Genomic DNA, 15,503 nt, shown 5'->3' with positions numbered 1-15,503 from the left:
AATTCAAATTTAAAAGTTAGGTTTATAATGAAAACTTAGCATACCTTACGAATTATTAAAAAGTCTTTATTTCAGGCCAGTATAGTATTATTATAGGCATCCATTGCTTCCTCCGCACATGCACATGATTGAAGCTGGCACTCCCCATCACCAAGAGTTAAATGGTTATTACAGTACAGGCACAAAATAGCCAAACAGCTTTACTTTCATTAAGCAAAGTTGTGATTGTCCTCTAACAGCATTTATTACCAATGCATTCTCTCCTCCTAAGAGCAAGCAAGAAGGGCAAATTTCCCTTAACTGAAAGGACACACTTGGCAGCTCTGCTAGTAAACCAGTCACTTCATCAGTGGATGAATGGCAGATAACTGGATACACTGGGCACCTTCCTTCATTGCCTTCAGTTGCACTTACCGGTTCACATGGGCTTGCTCAGAACTGGATTTAACATCCTTGCAGGTCTCAGTTACTGCTTTCATTAATAAAATCGCTATCAAAGTTTGAAGAACTAACAGGAGTTTTTATTATTTTTTTAAGTAAAAGTAAAATCCCAGAAGACTTGTCAGCATTGCAGTTCCCTTGCCAAAGACCCTGTTCCATAACCACGATTTAACATCTCTTTCTTTTCTAGAACCATCAATTCCCTTCCATCAAGAAGGCAGCACCAGAGACACTTTCTATCACTGAACTGTAAATTAATACAACTAGTGTATTTTACTGCATTGCAAATTTCCAGTTACAGTGGTAAAGATAACAATTAGCATATGGAATGAGTATCAGATACTTACATGTATCAAAAGCAAGTTAGTCACAAAAACCTCTACAAATATATTACAAACAAAACTAGCAGCAAACACTGCTATCACTACACAGTACTCTTGTCATAAAACATGACTGATTGGATAGCCATCTGGAAAACAAGCTAATAACTATAATGTTATAAAAATAGCAAAACAAATATTTGATCATAGTAACTGTATGAACAAGTGTTAGAAGGAGGGAGGTAAGCATGATTCAGCTAACACAAATTCTACTTATACAAGAGTGCCTCCAAGCCACAAAACATGTAGTTTCAGCTTTACATTAACAGTCAGAACTTCAGTCTGATACATGCAACTGACTTCAGCGAGCAGGTCTGAACAGGTCGCAGAACATAATCCCACACAGTCTTCTCTAGAGCAGGCAGCCCCAGATGATCGGTGTGAATGCCAGTCTCTGCTTTGATGACACTCAGCAGCAGCAAGGTGCACACACTGCAGTTCCGAGTAGAGGCAAATGGCAGAAATGCATATACTATGCTTTCAGCAGAGGTAAGTTTCAAAATACACACAGTATGTGTACAGTTTGTTTCTAGGCACATCTTTGGTTACATTCTCTATGCAGTCTGCTTTACAAAATAAATAAAACAGTCAAGACTTGGTTGAAGTCCGGGTAAAGACAAAACTCCTTGTTTTCTTTTTTTCCTACCCAGAAATGAAGACAGTAGATGTCCCTTTACATTCATGTTTTATTATCTCCACAAACGATAAAATCCCAGTGCTACTGTAAGGCATGTAAATACTGAACCTGAAAGAAGATAAAAATGGGGGAGAAATGGAGACATTAAATCTTTAGCTTTCTAAAGAAATGTTCCGAGAGCTACGTACACATCTTGCTTCAATACTAGAAGTGTAACCACCACCCCTCCTCCATGTAAGAAAATAAGGTTTTTAATTTAAAACCAAACAATTCTCAGTAAAGTGGCACAAAAATGACAAAGAAAAAGGAAAGAAAAAAAAAAATGCAGGAAAACTGGGCTGGAAAAGTTACAAGAAGCTGAAAGAAATCCCTAGTTGCTTACCAAAAGCTCAATATGGCAAGTTACAGTTGTAAAGTGAGGAAATGGGTAACAGGATTATTAAATCACAGTCTAGTATTCAGCAACAAATAAATGAAAAAGCGCTCTTTAACAAGGCTTTGCAGTTTGCAGTTTTAAAAAATTTCTATTGAAATGATACCGACTTTTGATTTCTAGATACACACACAAAAGAGTTTTGCCATTATTTGCAGAAGGAGCACTTCAAACACAATGTAATTTTGTTTTGGAGTAGGGATGGTGGGGAAAACAATTTCCTCTCATTTTAATGAGGTGCCTTTTATTTTCCAGTAATGGTTCTCCCTAAAGGATATGCCTGAAGTACAGTAATGTGAATAGATGTGACTGTACTTGCGACAAAATCCACTGTGAAAGAATAATCAAAAAATCAGTATCAGAAGAATAATTTTCTACTGCAAACCTGCTCGTTAATAGCACTGCACACTCAGTAGCAAAATGTCAAAATACTCAAGTTATGTAGGGCAATAGTGTAGGCATGCATGCACATATATAGTATTTTTCTAATGCCCATGGCCTGAAACATAAGGGTTTAAAGAGTATGTGGCAGTGAACAGTCAGAAAAGCTGAAATGTTCCATCTTGCATATAGATCTCCATCAGACAGATAAAGAGATCTTAGAAATGCATCAGGCTGCTTTTTTCAATTAAGCCTGGCACAGAAGAACTTTTTGGCCCTTGTTTGCCAGGCAGTGTTTCAGATTCCTCATACGCACTGTTATAACAATATAAAGCAGGGGGAAGAACAAAAAAATCAGCCATAGCCCATGGAAATAAAGAAAAAAATCATGGGAAACCTTGGCTTAAGTACACAGCTAAGGCTGCTAATCTTGACTATTTCAAATCTTTTTTTTTTTAATCAGGGCCTTTATGAATATAGTCAATCAAGAGTTTACCAAACATTTAACAATGTTTAATAGTTTCACCATCAGAGCCAACTATCAGATTCCTTACCTGCTAAGTACTTAATATTATCAAGTTTGTGTGTTTCCAGCATTGTTTTCAGATCTGCAACTTCTGTGTCTATTTTTCTGTCTGTTTGGGTCAGAGCTCGATCTTGTTGTGCATGCTAAAATATAAATCAACAAACCAGTGCAATTCCAACAGTTTCTAGTTTAGTTAGAAGTTTAACCCAACTCTTCAAGTTGTATTTTTGTTTCCTCCTAAAATGTATGTTAATTTGCATTCAAAAAGTACAGGTTCATTCCTAGCCAATCTAATTACTAAACAGTTTGTATATATATATATGCAGAGGGTCTAAAAATATAGATGAAAGCCTTTTTGTTTCATAGACACTTCAGTTACCTGTACCAGTATGAAAATACACAGGGAAATAAAGCACAATGACATTTTGTATATTAAAGTGCCTAAAGACATGAACAACTCCAAAAAAAAGAATGCCAGGTCTATAACCCAAGTACAGAAAGAATTGCTGTGTAATAATCAGCTACCAAGTTCTTACCAATTCCACTATTTCTGTCCTCATTTCAAGTAGTTTTCTTTCATTACGTGAGTACTAGAGGGAAGAAAAACAAAAACAAAACACATACACACACACAAGAAAAAAAGATAAACATGATATTCATGACAATGTCATTAAACTTTTTCCCCCACGCTTAAAAGCATATTGCTTTGCTTCAAATTCTGTGGAACACTGAATATGGAAAAGATTATTGTCTTGGGAGACAGTATTGTAAGGTAATTGCTGTCCTTTGGAAAAGCACAATTTAGACAGATGTTCACGCACACCTCTGAATTGTGAAGCGCAGTAAGTCCATCAGATACTTTGCTTCTGCAAAAGCTGTATGTAGTAATAAGCAGCTGGAATAAAAGTTGGCAGATCTGTATTTCTGAAAAACAAAGACCTATGATTCTAAACAGTAACTCTGGAACAGTTAACTAATCCATTGAGCACAATTAAGACTGAGCCATCTGCTTTCTTCAGGAAGGCAAGTAAGGTTTTAAAACAACCCATTCCCCATTCATCTGCCTTTTTCCTTTTCTGTTCATGCATGGCAGAGGCAGAGTTGTCACAACTGAAGTGTGGGCAGAGGGGAAAAAAAAAAAAAAAAGCAGTTTTCAGAGAAAGTATGAAATTATAGTTGTACAACAGACTACAAAGTTGGTTAACTTTCTTAAGAGAAGGTCAACATGCATAGTTTGCTTTTCCTGGGAGGCAGTCAAAATCATAGGATCACAGACTGGTTTGAGTTGGAAGGGACCTCAAAAGATCATCTAGTTCCAACTCCCCTGCCATGGGCAGGGACACCTTCCACTAGGCCACACTGCTCAAAGACCCAGTGTTCTGCACAATAGACAGACTGTAGCTTCCAGAATCCTACAGAAATATACAAGAAAACACTAGTGTCTAATTAATCACTGTTGCAGTGGTTTTAAATCAGTTACTGCAAAGCTTATGATCTACACTGTTACACATTACATACGATGCTTTTTCAAAACGTCAGCATGAAGTATTAACCTTTGAACAAGAACTTTATCCACTCAAATTGTACTTTATTCAAACATCTACTATGGGATAACAGACTGTTAGTCATTCTATTAAATCACTGACACAGCTGCTACCTAAACTAATCATTATGAAAAGCTTCAAGTGGCACATACAGAAGGTAAATAATATCTACTTGAACAGCCCTTATTGCCTGGATTGGAGATAAATATTACTTCTTCATTACACATCTGGGAAAATGGACTGAATAAGAAATAATATTAATGGAAAAATGTAATTAAAACATCTTCCCATTTAGAAGATGCAATTTCTTTAAGATCCTAAAAGTTATTAAAAAAATATATCTGTAAGAAGAGCACTCTATTTAGAATGCTACATTTAATGCAAAAACTTGTTAATCTTCTAATTCTCCATCTATGTTACTCTAATTTAAGATCTCATCAATCCAGTTCTACCAGATATTTCAAACTTCAAACAATCTGAACCCCGAGCAGCTAGAATTTCAATGAAATAAAAATAAATGACAACTATTTTCACAATACGTATTTCCTTACACACCGGTTAAGCTATAAATTCTCTAGCTATAGGAAAATGAAACATCTTCACTGGTGATAAATTTAATGAAATGCATAAACTTCATTAAGTGTGAAAATAAAGAGATCTACTAATAACACAGAAAACCTCTAGGCAGCCAGTCAGCATATTTAGATTAAATATCTAATATATTAAATGTAGGGATTTAATCCTGACATGAAAACAATATCAAAATAGACAGGGATACAAAACCAAACATGGCACCTTGTGTTACAGCAGCATAAGGATGAGTAACTTGGATTAATACCATCTTGAAGCAGAAAGTTACTATGGATTAGTATGAAAGCACTGTTTGGGTAGGATGCTGTTAGCCAAATTTGGCTATTACTCAGTGTTGAGAGGTTTCTAAAAGCAAAACTTACCAATTCTTTTACTCTGGTCTTCTCTAGGTTTAGGTTTAACTTGTTATCAGCACGAACTTTAGTAATTTCATCCTAATGGACAAAAAATGATAAAACAGCAATCAAGCTTTTCTATTTAATCATAAGCAGAAAGAATTAGACAAATAAAGAATCACAGATTAGAATCATAGATTATATCATAGATATATTGTGCTTTTCTTCACAAATCAAGCTTCTTTCCAATTAATGTACATAATTTTCAAAAATAAGCATTCCTATTCTTTCCCAGGAAATGTGCATGCTCTATAGTATGAATTGAATCTTGGAATCAAAACCGAACAATTACTTCTAAAACCACAACACTGAGAACAGAACTTAATTGAGAGCACATCCTTCTATAAATACTGGGGATGTTTCATACATCGCATAACTCACTCTGATTTCTAGAAACCCATGCCTAGGTGCACCTGTAAATTGGGCTTCCTCCATGAAGCAACCTTGATGCTCAAAACAGCTTTAAAGCGATTTCCAACCTTCAATGAAAAAACCCCTCCTGTTTCTAAAGACTGCATCTAGGGCTTTCAGAAAAAGCTTCAGACATTTTAGAAGCCAGGAAATATTTATTATATTTTTAAAATTTAACTTTTTTAAACTACCGTAAGTTGTTCGCTTGCATTTTCCTTCATCTATAGCCATGATTCCTGCTTTTCTCAGTGACAGCTGCCATTTTAACACAACCTCCTGGCAGGAATTCCAGCCAGCTGACAGTTTGTCATGCGGCAAACTGCTGATCAGATGAATGTGTGGGAGAAGCAAAAGACTGCTGATGTTCTGGGAGATTCTACCATTAAAACCAGGTAAGCATCTCTCAAGCAGGCCAATGGCAACTAGTCAGAAGTTCATTAACTTAGTCTGACCAATAACTACATTCAGTTTCTATGTCTGAATTTTTGAACTTCAACTGGTTTATAATTGGACATCATTACAACGTGATATGTTACAGTTTAATGAAATAAAAACTAGAAATAGTTTTTTCTTAAACTTTTGCAACATCGTGTCTTTTTGTCTTTTACAGGAACAAGTATGAGCAAACAAACTCACTCGCCCTTGTGAGAATTATATTTACAGTTAAAAGTAAAATTTAAAGACACCTAAGCTTTTAAGGAAAGATGACTCAAATCCTTGATGCTCTACGGTGGATTACACTAACTCATTTATGTGCAACTAAAACCATAAAATAAGTTACAATTCAAAAAATCAGATGCTGAATGTATTTTAAAATGGTATTCTGAAAACTCAGATTCATTAAGCACTTCATAGCACAGTATGAAACATGCAGGATTAGCCCTGAGATATTTATGTACTACTTATGGAGATGACAGGGCAAAAGGAAATTAAAAAGAAAATAGGGAAGAAATGGCAAAGGGACATTAGGCTGAATTCAACTACATTGTCTGTTAGCTCAACGCATCCAAGTCTGATAGTTTAGTCAAATCCTAGGGAAGGAAAAGTGCTCCACCCTTCCAACTAATAAGGACATCTCAGTGGGAAAAAGCAGCTCTCAAGTCCATAAAAAGTTAATGTTTCCCAGTTGCCAATTTTCAACTTCCAAGAATGTTTCTGTGTAAAGGCTGCTTATGACTCCACACCCATTGAAATAACAGATGTTATGATGATCTTGTTCTGACAGTAAACCAGTTTGGAATGCTATTCAAGACAGGTAAACCACAAAGAACACAAACGTAGTACTGACACTTAAATTCTTATCCTTAATAGAGTTAAGTTTTCTACAGAGAGTCTGTTTTCTTGCATTGGTCATTTGTTCTCAAACAAATGGGACCAAACTTGGTGCCCTAAAGAAGCCATTTAAAATTGCTTTAAGTTCTGGACAGCTAACAGGTAAGTCTTCAGAGAATCAATCAAACAAACCAATAAACAAATATCAACAACCCCAAGCACATAAACAAGAAAAAAAAGGTAACCACCTAAAACTCCAACCCAAACCAAGTATTAAGTGCTGTAATTTTAAAAGCATGTCACATCTTTACATGTAACAGGCAGCCCTAAATGCAGAATTTCACTCAGCCTGAAGCACGATATGGCAGCCACTTTCTGAATCTGAATTAAGGACATGCGAGTAAAAAATATTCAGTTAAATTTTTCTTCACCATTCACAGCTCTCTGTCACCATAACTGAAATATGCATGAAACTGTCTTTACTACCGTCGACAGTGTACCACCAACCGCAATTTCAGTATCCTGTATATCACTACAATTAAGCACACCTTTTAAAATAAAAATCTTGAAAGCAACAATATTTCATTCATTTTTTTTTACCCAGACTAGATTAATTAGTGTTAATTCTTGATTCTATTAGTATGGTATCTTACCATGACTTCCTTCTTTATCTGCTGGAGTTCAAGTTTTATTTTCTGGGAAAGCAGAAAAAGAAAAAAGTACACTTTATTACTGTACATAAAGCCCCATAATCTAGAAGTACTAATGAAGTTGTACAATCAGCAACATTGACTATAAAGTGAAAAGTGTGGTTTAACTCAGCATGTCCTCAGTATGTGCACAGATACAGTCCTATTCCAGAGTTCTACCACCCTCAGAGTAAAAAGGTTTTTCTTACGCTTAAATAGAATTTTCCACATTTTGATTTGTGCCAGTTACCTACTGTCTGTCTTTGGACAACACTGGAAAGAGCCTGTCTCCATCTGCATTATACCCTCTCTTCAAATATTTTTATACATTAATGAGATTCCCCCCTGAGCCTTCTCTTCTAGGCTTTCACAGTCTATATGTCAGATGCTCCAGCCCCTTACTGATCTCTCTAGCTGTTTGTTTGATTCTGTCTAGAATCACATCCATGTCTCCTTGCATGAAAAGCCCAGAACTAGATCCAGCACTCCAGATGAAATCTCACCACAGCCAGGCATCACTGGCAGTACTCCTAACACAGCCCAGGAGGCTGTTGGCCACCTTTGCCCCAAAGGCTCATTGCTGGCTCATGGTCAACTTGGTGCTCACCATGACCTTCAGGGCTTCTTCTGACAAGCTGCTTTCCAGCTGGTCAGCACCAGCCTGTACTGGTGTTTAGGGATGTTCCAGTGCAGGCCTTGGCATTTCCACTTGCTGAACTTCACGAAATTCCTGTCATCCCACCTCCCCAGCTTGTTCATGCCCCTCTGAATAGCAGCACAACTGCCTGGTATATTAGCCACTAGCTCCCAGCTTTGTATCATCTGTAGACATGCTGACTGTGTACTCTGCCCCATCAATAAGGTCATTAATGAAGGTGCTAAGCCACAGTGACCCCAGAGCCAACCCTCTGAGTACAAGAAGCTTTTTTACATCATTGGAAAAAATAAGATGAGGGTGTGTTCTGTCCCGCTAACAAAGTCATTAATGAAAGTGTTAAGCCACTGTGGCCACAGAGCCAACCCCTTGGATACAAGATGCTTTTTTACATCATTAGAAAAAATAAGCAAGTGCTAGAATAGAACTTTTCAATATAAGAATTTTTACCTCATTTTCTGAACGAAGTGCTGAAAATTCACTTTTTTCCAAGATAATCATGTCCTTTTTCACGCCACCAATATGGGACATTACTTGCTGAAGAGCAATTTCCTTTAAAAGAAGGAAGAAAAACCTCAGAATATATAATACCTGTAATGCTTTTTCTCATCTGTACCTACAAATATGATAGACTATTTTGGTACCCTGAAACTTTTAATTCAGCAATTTCAGATTCATTGTCTGAGTTTCAGAAAGCAAGATAAATTGACAGGGACAAAATAAGCAAGTTAATCTCAAACACTGGTAACATTTGACAAAATTAGCAGTGCTAACACAGATCAGAATAATTCAATTAATAGCCTAGGAAATAGTTTCTTCCAAGTCTTCAAATTAGTAAGCTAGCAAAGGCCTTAGGGAGTAAAGAGTTGTCTCTCAGCTAAATGAGGAAAGCTGGCTTTCAGACCAAAACTCCCAGTACAACCATACTCTTGTAACTACCTCCTTCTTTACCCCTCTCTTGCAAGGGAGGTGCCACTCTTGCTTTGCTATGCAGTATCACTATTACTTATACTTTTAATTGCTCTGCTCAATTTGTTACACTGAGCTGACAGAAGACAAACAAGAATTCTCTGAAACTTTCAAGGATAGGCATTTTTCTACATCCTACACTAGCTACATATGCAAACAGGGCCTCCTTTATCTTCTCTGAAGATCTCGCTCTAGTAAGTAGTCTCTTGCTTTTGATTCTGGACTAAGAACCCTACAAATCTGACACAGCACTTTAACTTCACTTCTGTCAGGAAATGCTATTCTAATTTGCAGCACTGTATTTCTAAGTGGCATCTCAAGGTGCCTCACTAGGCTACCTGACCACAAGACTGAAAAAAATGGGACAGCGTACCAGACGTATTACAAAACCTACAGAAAGAGTGCTGCCATGGACATACCTCTTCTATTACTCCCTGCCTCCAGCTTGCTTTTGTTCTCTCCCCTCTTCAGTGAGCTGAGAAAACAGAGAACAAATCTTTCCTGTTCTTTCTCTACCTCATCTCTGTACACACACATTTATTTTTCCCTAAGGTTTTGTCTGACCAGTGTAATATTTTATCTTTTACATACCCAACTATAGCCTAATGGTAATAAGCTACAACCACAATGTTCCAAACCTTCTTCCAATTCTTCATTCTCTTTTTGCACAAGCCGTTGTGCATTCAAAGACTGTAAGGAAGTATGGCCTTACATTGCCCAGACAGAGTTCATGGTATACACACCTCTTGAGCTGCTTCTATCTTAGCATGCCTTGCAAATCTGCACATTTTAATCTTAATGGTAGAAAGTCACCCATGGATTGAACCTAACAGTCTCAGAAAACATCTACCACCAGTAGCAACATTTAATTTAGCACAAACCAAAAAGTTTCACTTTCATTCAAAAAACCTGGGCATAGAAGGAGGTTATTTACTGTAGTCCAGCAGTAATAAATAGCAACATGTATTTCATTAGCAGGCATACAAGGTTTTTATTTACTTTAACCTCATCATTATCTCTGATCTAACCTGCTGTACTTTGGTGACCATATCCTTGTAAATCATATCCAGGTTGGTGTTCATAATTTTCACTAATGCAGATACAATGACCTCCGACTGCTGAGTAGTGAACCCTAAGCAAAATGAAATGCAACAGCATTCAGAGAGAGATCTAAATCCAGACAGTTTACAGAAACACCACTTATTAATATTCAGCATCAAGTTTAAACAAATGTCAGTTATGAAGATAATAAAACATACTCCTTTTGATTCAACACTAACAAAAGAACATGAGTCTGTACATCCAAGTTCCTCCACCCAATAATTAAGTTGGTGACACAGCATAGCTGCTTCTGCAGTACAGCACTATTACAGTATCAGCAGCTTGAATGCTGGAAATTTCCTAGAAATATTATGGATTGTCATCTCTCACGTGTGGTTATTTCTATGAACAAGAATTCTGACCCTAAAAAGCAGATACTTATTTTCAGTAGACTATACTTATTTTCAGTATACTGTACTATATATCTTCAGTACTGCTGAAGATGTGCAAAATTCAACAACTGAAAACAGAGCTAACTGCTCTAATTTTAGGCCTACTAGCCTCTTAGTCCCCATCAGAAACCTTTTAAACTGAATATATTGGAAACTATTGTAAAACATCACCCTAGAAATACCCTCAACTTTTCCACTTACAAAATATAGGAGTAAAAATGCCGTGAATAAGATTTAATTATGAAAAGGGACACCTGCAAAAGCGTGACTGTTTCAAATTGAACCGCAGTTAAGCATCAAAAAGCACTGGGGTCTGAGAGTGAGTTGCTTTTAATAGGTGAGCTAATAAAACAGTCTGTCACCACCAAAAGGAAGATATCCTGACTCTCTCATTGTCCTTATCCCTCCTCCTGACACTTTATATGTGTCCCGGTGTTCACACAACTGCTCAGTGGGCTTATTAAAGTGGCATCTCAGAATTTCAACCAAGCAAAAGAGCTGCAGGGTTTTCCGAGAATTAGGTTGGCCCCAGGAAGAGATGAAACTACATAGCAGGGAAAAGGGATGGAGACTGCTCCTTTTCAGGGATGGAGAGCTGTTAAAATTCAATTCAGCAGTACATAACTTCTCCTTCAGGTACCTTCTCCACCTCAGCAACATTAGCACAAATCCAAAATAATCTATTCCCTTACCTATGTTTTAGCATAACAGCAGCCATATCTTATAGTATTCTATTTCTATCCTAAAGGCTGTATTTTATATAGTAGCCCATATTCAATCCTATTATAAGACACTGTTGCATATTCAAGGTGCTATATACTAAACACACAAGAATCCAATTAATACATGTTAAACTACTACCTTGAAAACTGTTTTTACTCTCAACCCTTAAAATTTGATTTCTCTTTCACATTTTTAATTACAAGTAGGATAACAAATTATTCCAGTCAAAGTTTCATAAGCTATTTCCTTTTGGAAGTAGAAAAAAAAAATCCGTAAAACTGAAGCTGTAACATCACATGTCAAAGAAAAGTAAGTAACAACCTTTGTAAAAGTGGCTTTTTAGAGCCACTCACGAAATGACATTGAAAACAGCTACCCATTTCTAGCAAATTACCATTTTGTTCCAAGAGGCATACCAGTGCATGAGTGTCAAAAAAAAGCCTCCTATTTCCCAAAAAGGAAACATTCTCTTTGCTTTGTATAGATGGTGATGCAGAGACGCTTACACCTGGGGGAAAAAACAAAACAAAGACAAAACCAAAATATAGGTTATTTTTAGGAAAGTATATTAATCAATATGTTTCTCAGGAGTTTTCTTACTACACCAAATATTCTCCATTTATGAAAAAATACTAGACTGTGCTTTGAGGTTACTACAGCTTGCCTGAAACAAAAAGGTATCTGACTAAGAAGCTCTATGTACAAGAGCTTGAAAACACACTACAACACTACTGCTGCACTTCTGAGATGCTCTCCAAGAATATCATGTCCTTGAAAATCCCACCAAGTGTCATGATCTTAGAATTGTTCCTTTATCATTAGCAGCATGATCAGTGGATGCTGTGAGCAGTGCAGGGCTCTGAGAACTAAATCCTCAGACTTTTGCTACTCTGTTAAAAGCCTCCATTATCTGCCTCCTTTAGAAAAAAGGCAATCCCTCACAATTTGACATTTACTATTTTTACAGACAATACTTTCAGCAGTGAATGCAAACCTCAGACAGCATAGTTTCCACTTGGGCATTAGCATAAACTAGCTGACAAAAAGAAAGCAAGCCGGAACACGACGTAAACTGTCAGGAGGCGGTACCCTGTCCTCAAAGTCATTCTATTTTAAAACACATGGAGACAACATATGGCAGTGCGCTACCCGTTTTAAAGATCGAGAAAGGAGAATCAAGTCTACCCTTAGGGGAAGATGACCCAGCCCAGAGAACGGCCCCTCCGAGGGACCCCAAAGCAGCCGCGGCCCGAAGCGCCCCCCTTCCTCTCCGTGCCACCGCACTACCGCGCTCGGGTGAGGTGACGGGGCACCCGCTTCCCCCCCGCCGCCCCCTCAAGCTCTCACCGCGCTCCCCGCAGCGGCTCTCCCCACGGGTCCCACCGACGTGCCTTCCCCGCCCTGCGCTGCCGCTAACCACCAGCCGCTGCCAGTCACCAAGGCAGCGGTGCACCGCGAACGGGGGCGCTCGGCAGTCACTTGAGGCGGCGCCCCGGGCGCCGCGCGAGCGCAACGGCAGCAGCAGCAGCGCCCGCCTCCCGCCGCTCACAGCCGCCTGGCCCTTGGCCATGGCCGCGCCACCCGGTCCCGACCGACGGACGGACGGAAGGGGGGAAGGAGCGAAACCGCTGCTGCTGCCGATGCTGCTACTAGAACGCCATCACTGAACACGCGCCCCTGCGCCGGATCCTCACTTCCGCCTCCGGCACGTGGCAGGGCACGCGGGTGACGCTGTGATCGGCGCCAGTTGATTTCATGGTTTACGCCACGGGGCGCGGTTAGAAGAGCGGCGCGGGCGGGCCCGCGGCAGGTGGAGTGTCCCCGGCGCTCTTCTGCGGGCAGAGACAGTACCGGCTCAGCCTGGCCCCAGTGGAACCGGGTTTTAGGTACTGGAATCCTACTCTAATGTCTCCCCGGAGTCTTCTCTTCTCCAGGCTGAACAAGCCTAACTCTCTCAGCCTATCTCCATAGGAAAGGTGCTCCAACCTCAGATCATCTTTGTGGCACTTCTCTGGACTCGCTCCAACACGTGCATGTTATTCTTACGTTGAGGGCCCCAGAGCTGGACGCAGTGCTGCAGATGGGGTCTCATGAGAGGGGCAGGATCACCTCCCTCCATCTGCTGGTCACGCTCCTTTTGATGCAGCCCAGGACACGGTTGGGTTTCTGGGCTGCGAGCACACACCAGAGCCAGCTCATGTCCAGCTTACATCAACCAGCACCTCCAAGGCCTTCTCTGCAGGGCTGCTCTCAATGCACCATTGCCCAGCCTGTACCTGTGCTTGGCATTACCCCTACCCAGGTGCAGAACCTTGTCCTTGTTGAACTTCATGAGGTTCACATGAGCCCACCTCTCTAGCCTGTCCAGGCCCCTCTGGATGGCATCCCTTCCCTCCAGCATGTCAACTACACCATACAACTTGGTGTCATCAGCAAACCTGCTGAGGGTGCGCTCCAGGTGGCACTTCTTTCAGAACAAGCCTATTTTTTCTGTTGCCTACATGCTCACAAAAAACATGCAGCATGTTTTCTTCTTCTTACCAAAATCAGTAACTATGGTAAATCAGTATGAAAATGGAATAATTCCAGTGTATCCATATAAATGCAAAGGTGAGTGAGCTACTGCAGCACATAGCAGTGCCACAGCAGCACAGCTTGTCACTGCAGTGAGGACATTGCATGTACACAAGGCTGGCACCTGTAGCAGCGATTACTTCCAGCTGCTGCGGTGATAAACCAGAAGGGTAGAAGCCAACAATGTTACTACAAAATAAACTATAAATGTTACTTCAGTGTATCAGAGAGACATTATTGTACACACAAACTAATGCTACATGAATAGCCATTTCTCAAACGGCTTGGCACTGTAAAAGTTCAGGGACGTTGGTGGTCTCACCCGCACGGCCGTGTTTATATTCATTGTAAGTAAAAGCAGAAACTTGTCTAATGTGCATTGTATCTGCTTGGCCATTGTATGTACATCGCCTGGTATTAGCATGGCAGTAATTGGTGACATTTCTGAATCTGCAGGTAGTTGTCTTTTCATCTATGGATGATTCAGAAATTGGTGCAGTGTATTTTCTTTGGTAGTTTTTCTTCAATGGTCCCTTTCAATGCCCATTTTCATCTTCTCTAAGAGAAGCAAAGCCACTACAGCTACTTACGGAGGTCTCCCAGTACAACTGACTTTCTATCTCTGCATCAGAGATCAATGCTTTCATTTTTTTCCCTTTCCAGTGTAATCTTCCAGATCCCCTGTTTTGCAGAATCCTAGAATCACAGAACGGTTTGGGCCAGAGGGGACCTGAAAGATGATCTTGTTCCAATCCCCTGCTATCGGCAGGGACTCCATCCACTGAACCAGGTTACCCAAAGCCCTGTTCAACCTGGCCTTGAACACTGCCAGGGACAGGGCAGGGGTTTGACCTTCTCTGTGTTGAAAATTGTTATATACTAACCAGCAGGTAGATTCAGTGAACTCTGGAGGCCCTTTCAGAAGACTGTAGCATCTTCAGAGCTATCTATTTCTCTAACTGAGCACTGGGGACTAATTCCTGCATGAAGAGGCATCAGCAATACAGTTGCAAGCCAGGAGAGGACAGGATGAACAACTTTATGCTATCTCATGATTCTAGATTGCTTAACACTTGACTTTAATCTGTTTCCCCATGGAAGTCGTTAGGTCCTACTTAGAGACCATAAATGAAACAAGTGCTGACGGTTACATGCTTAGTGTCCTGTAAACTTTGTCCCTGAAGGCACACAACATTCACTGATCTAGAGTTATAACCCCCTTGGTTGTAACAGGGAAATCTGCAGAGAAGGATTAAGAAGTGGTGCATGACTTTAAAAACTGGGGTAACAGAAATGGTGAACTAACACAAAATGCAAAATAACGACTAATGACAGTATCTGATAGTACTTTTAAGTGAAAACCAAAGGGGACGGTAAAATGAGATCTAA

At 39.6% G+C, this 15,503-nt stretch overlaps 1 protein-coding gene across 1 annotated transcript; it reads right to left on the bottom strand.

The window, feature by feature from the left end:
- Positions 1-49: 49 nt before the first annotated feature.
- MCUR1 (mitochondrial calcium uniporter regulator 1) lies at positions 50-13,110 on the bottom strand. Its single transcript, XM_061449542.1, has 9 exons — positions 12,888-13,110; positions 11,935-12,048; positions 10,353-10,456; positions 8,806-8,907; positions 7,665-7,706; positions 5,296-5,367; positions 3,335-3,388; positions 2,827-2,941; positions 50-1,566 (listed from the first exon to the last, which is right to left on the bottom strand). Exons 1-9 carry the CDS (start codon positions 13,108-13,110, stop codon positions 1,511-1,513), a joined length of 882 nt encoding a protein of 293 aa, XP_061305526.1. The 3' UTR covers positions 50-1,510.
- Positions 13,111-15,503: the final 2,393 nt, after the last annotated feature.

The sequence above is a fragment of the Pezoporus flaviventris genome, unplaced genomic scaffold (genome assembly GCF_033815535.1).
Source record: "Pezoporus flaviventris isolate CSIRO_AGI_PZ_B2104156 unplaced genomic scaffold, CSIRO_AGI_Pfla_v1 ptg000007l, whole genome shotgun sequence".
NCBI classification, from domain to species: Eukaryota; Metazoa; Chordata; class Aves; order Psittaciformes; family Psittacidae; genus Pezoporus; species Pezoporus flaviventris.
Note: the sequence above shows the minus strand (reverse complement) of the source record. Positions and strands in the feature narration are given on the sequence as shown.

Bases quoted from the DNA above. Each gene is read 5' to 3' on its own strand.
- MCUR1 (XM_061449542.1), bottom strand. From the start codon at position 13,110: ATGGCCAAGGGCCAGGCGGCTGTGAGCGGCGGGAGGCGGGCGCTGCTG. The intron at 12,049-12,887 runs GTGAGAGCTTGA...TTTTTCCCCCAG, and splicing joins GAGCCGCTGCGGGGAGCGCG to GTGTAAGCGTCTCTGCATCA. The intron at 1,567-2,826 runs GTAAGGAATCTG...ATCTTCTTTCAG, and splicing joins TAATATTAAGTACTTAGCAG to GTTCAGTATTTACATGCCTT.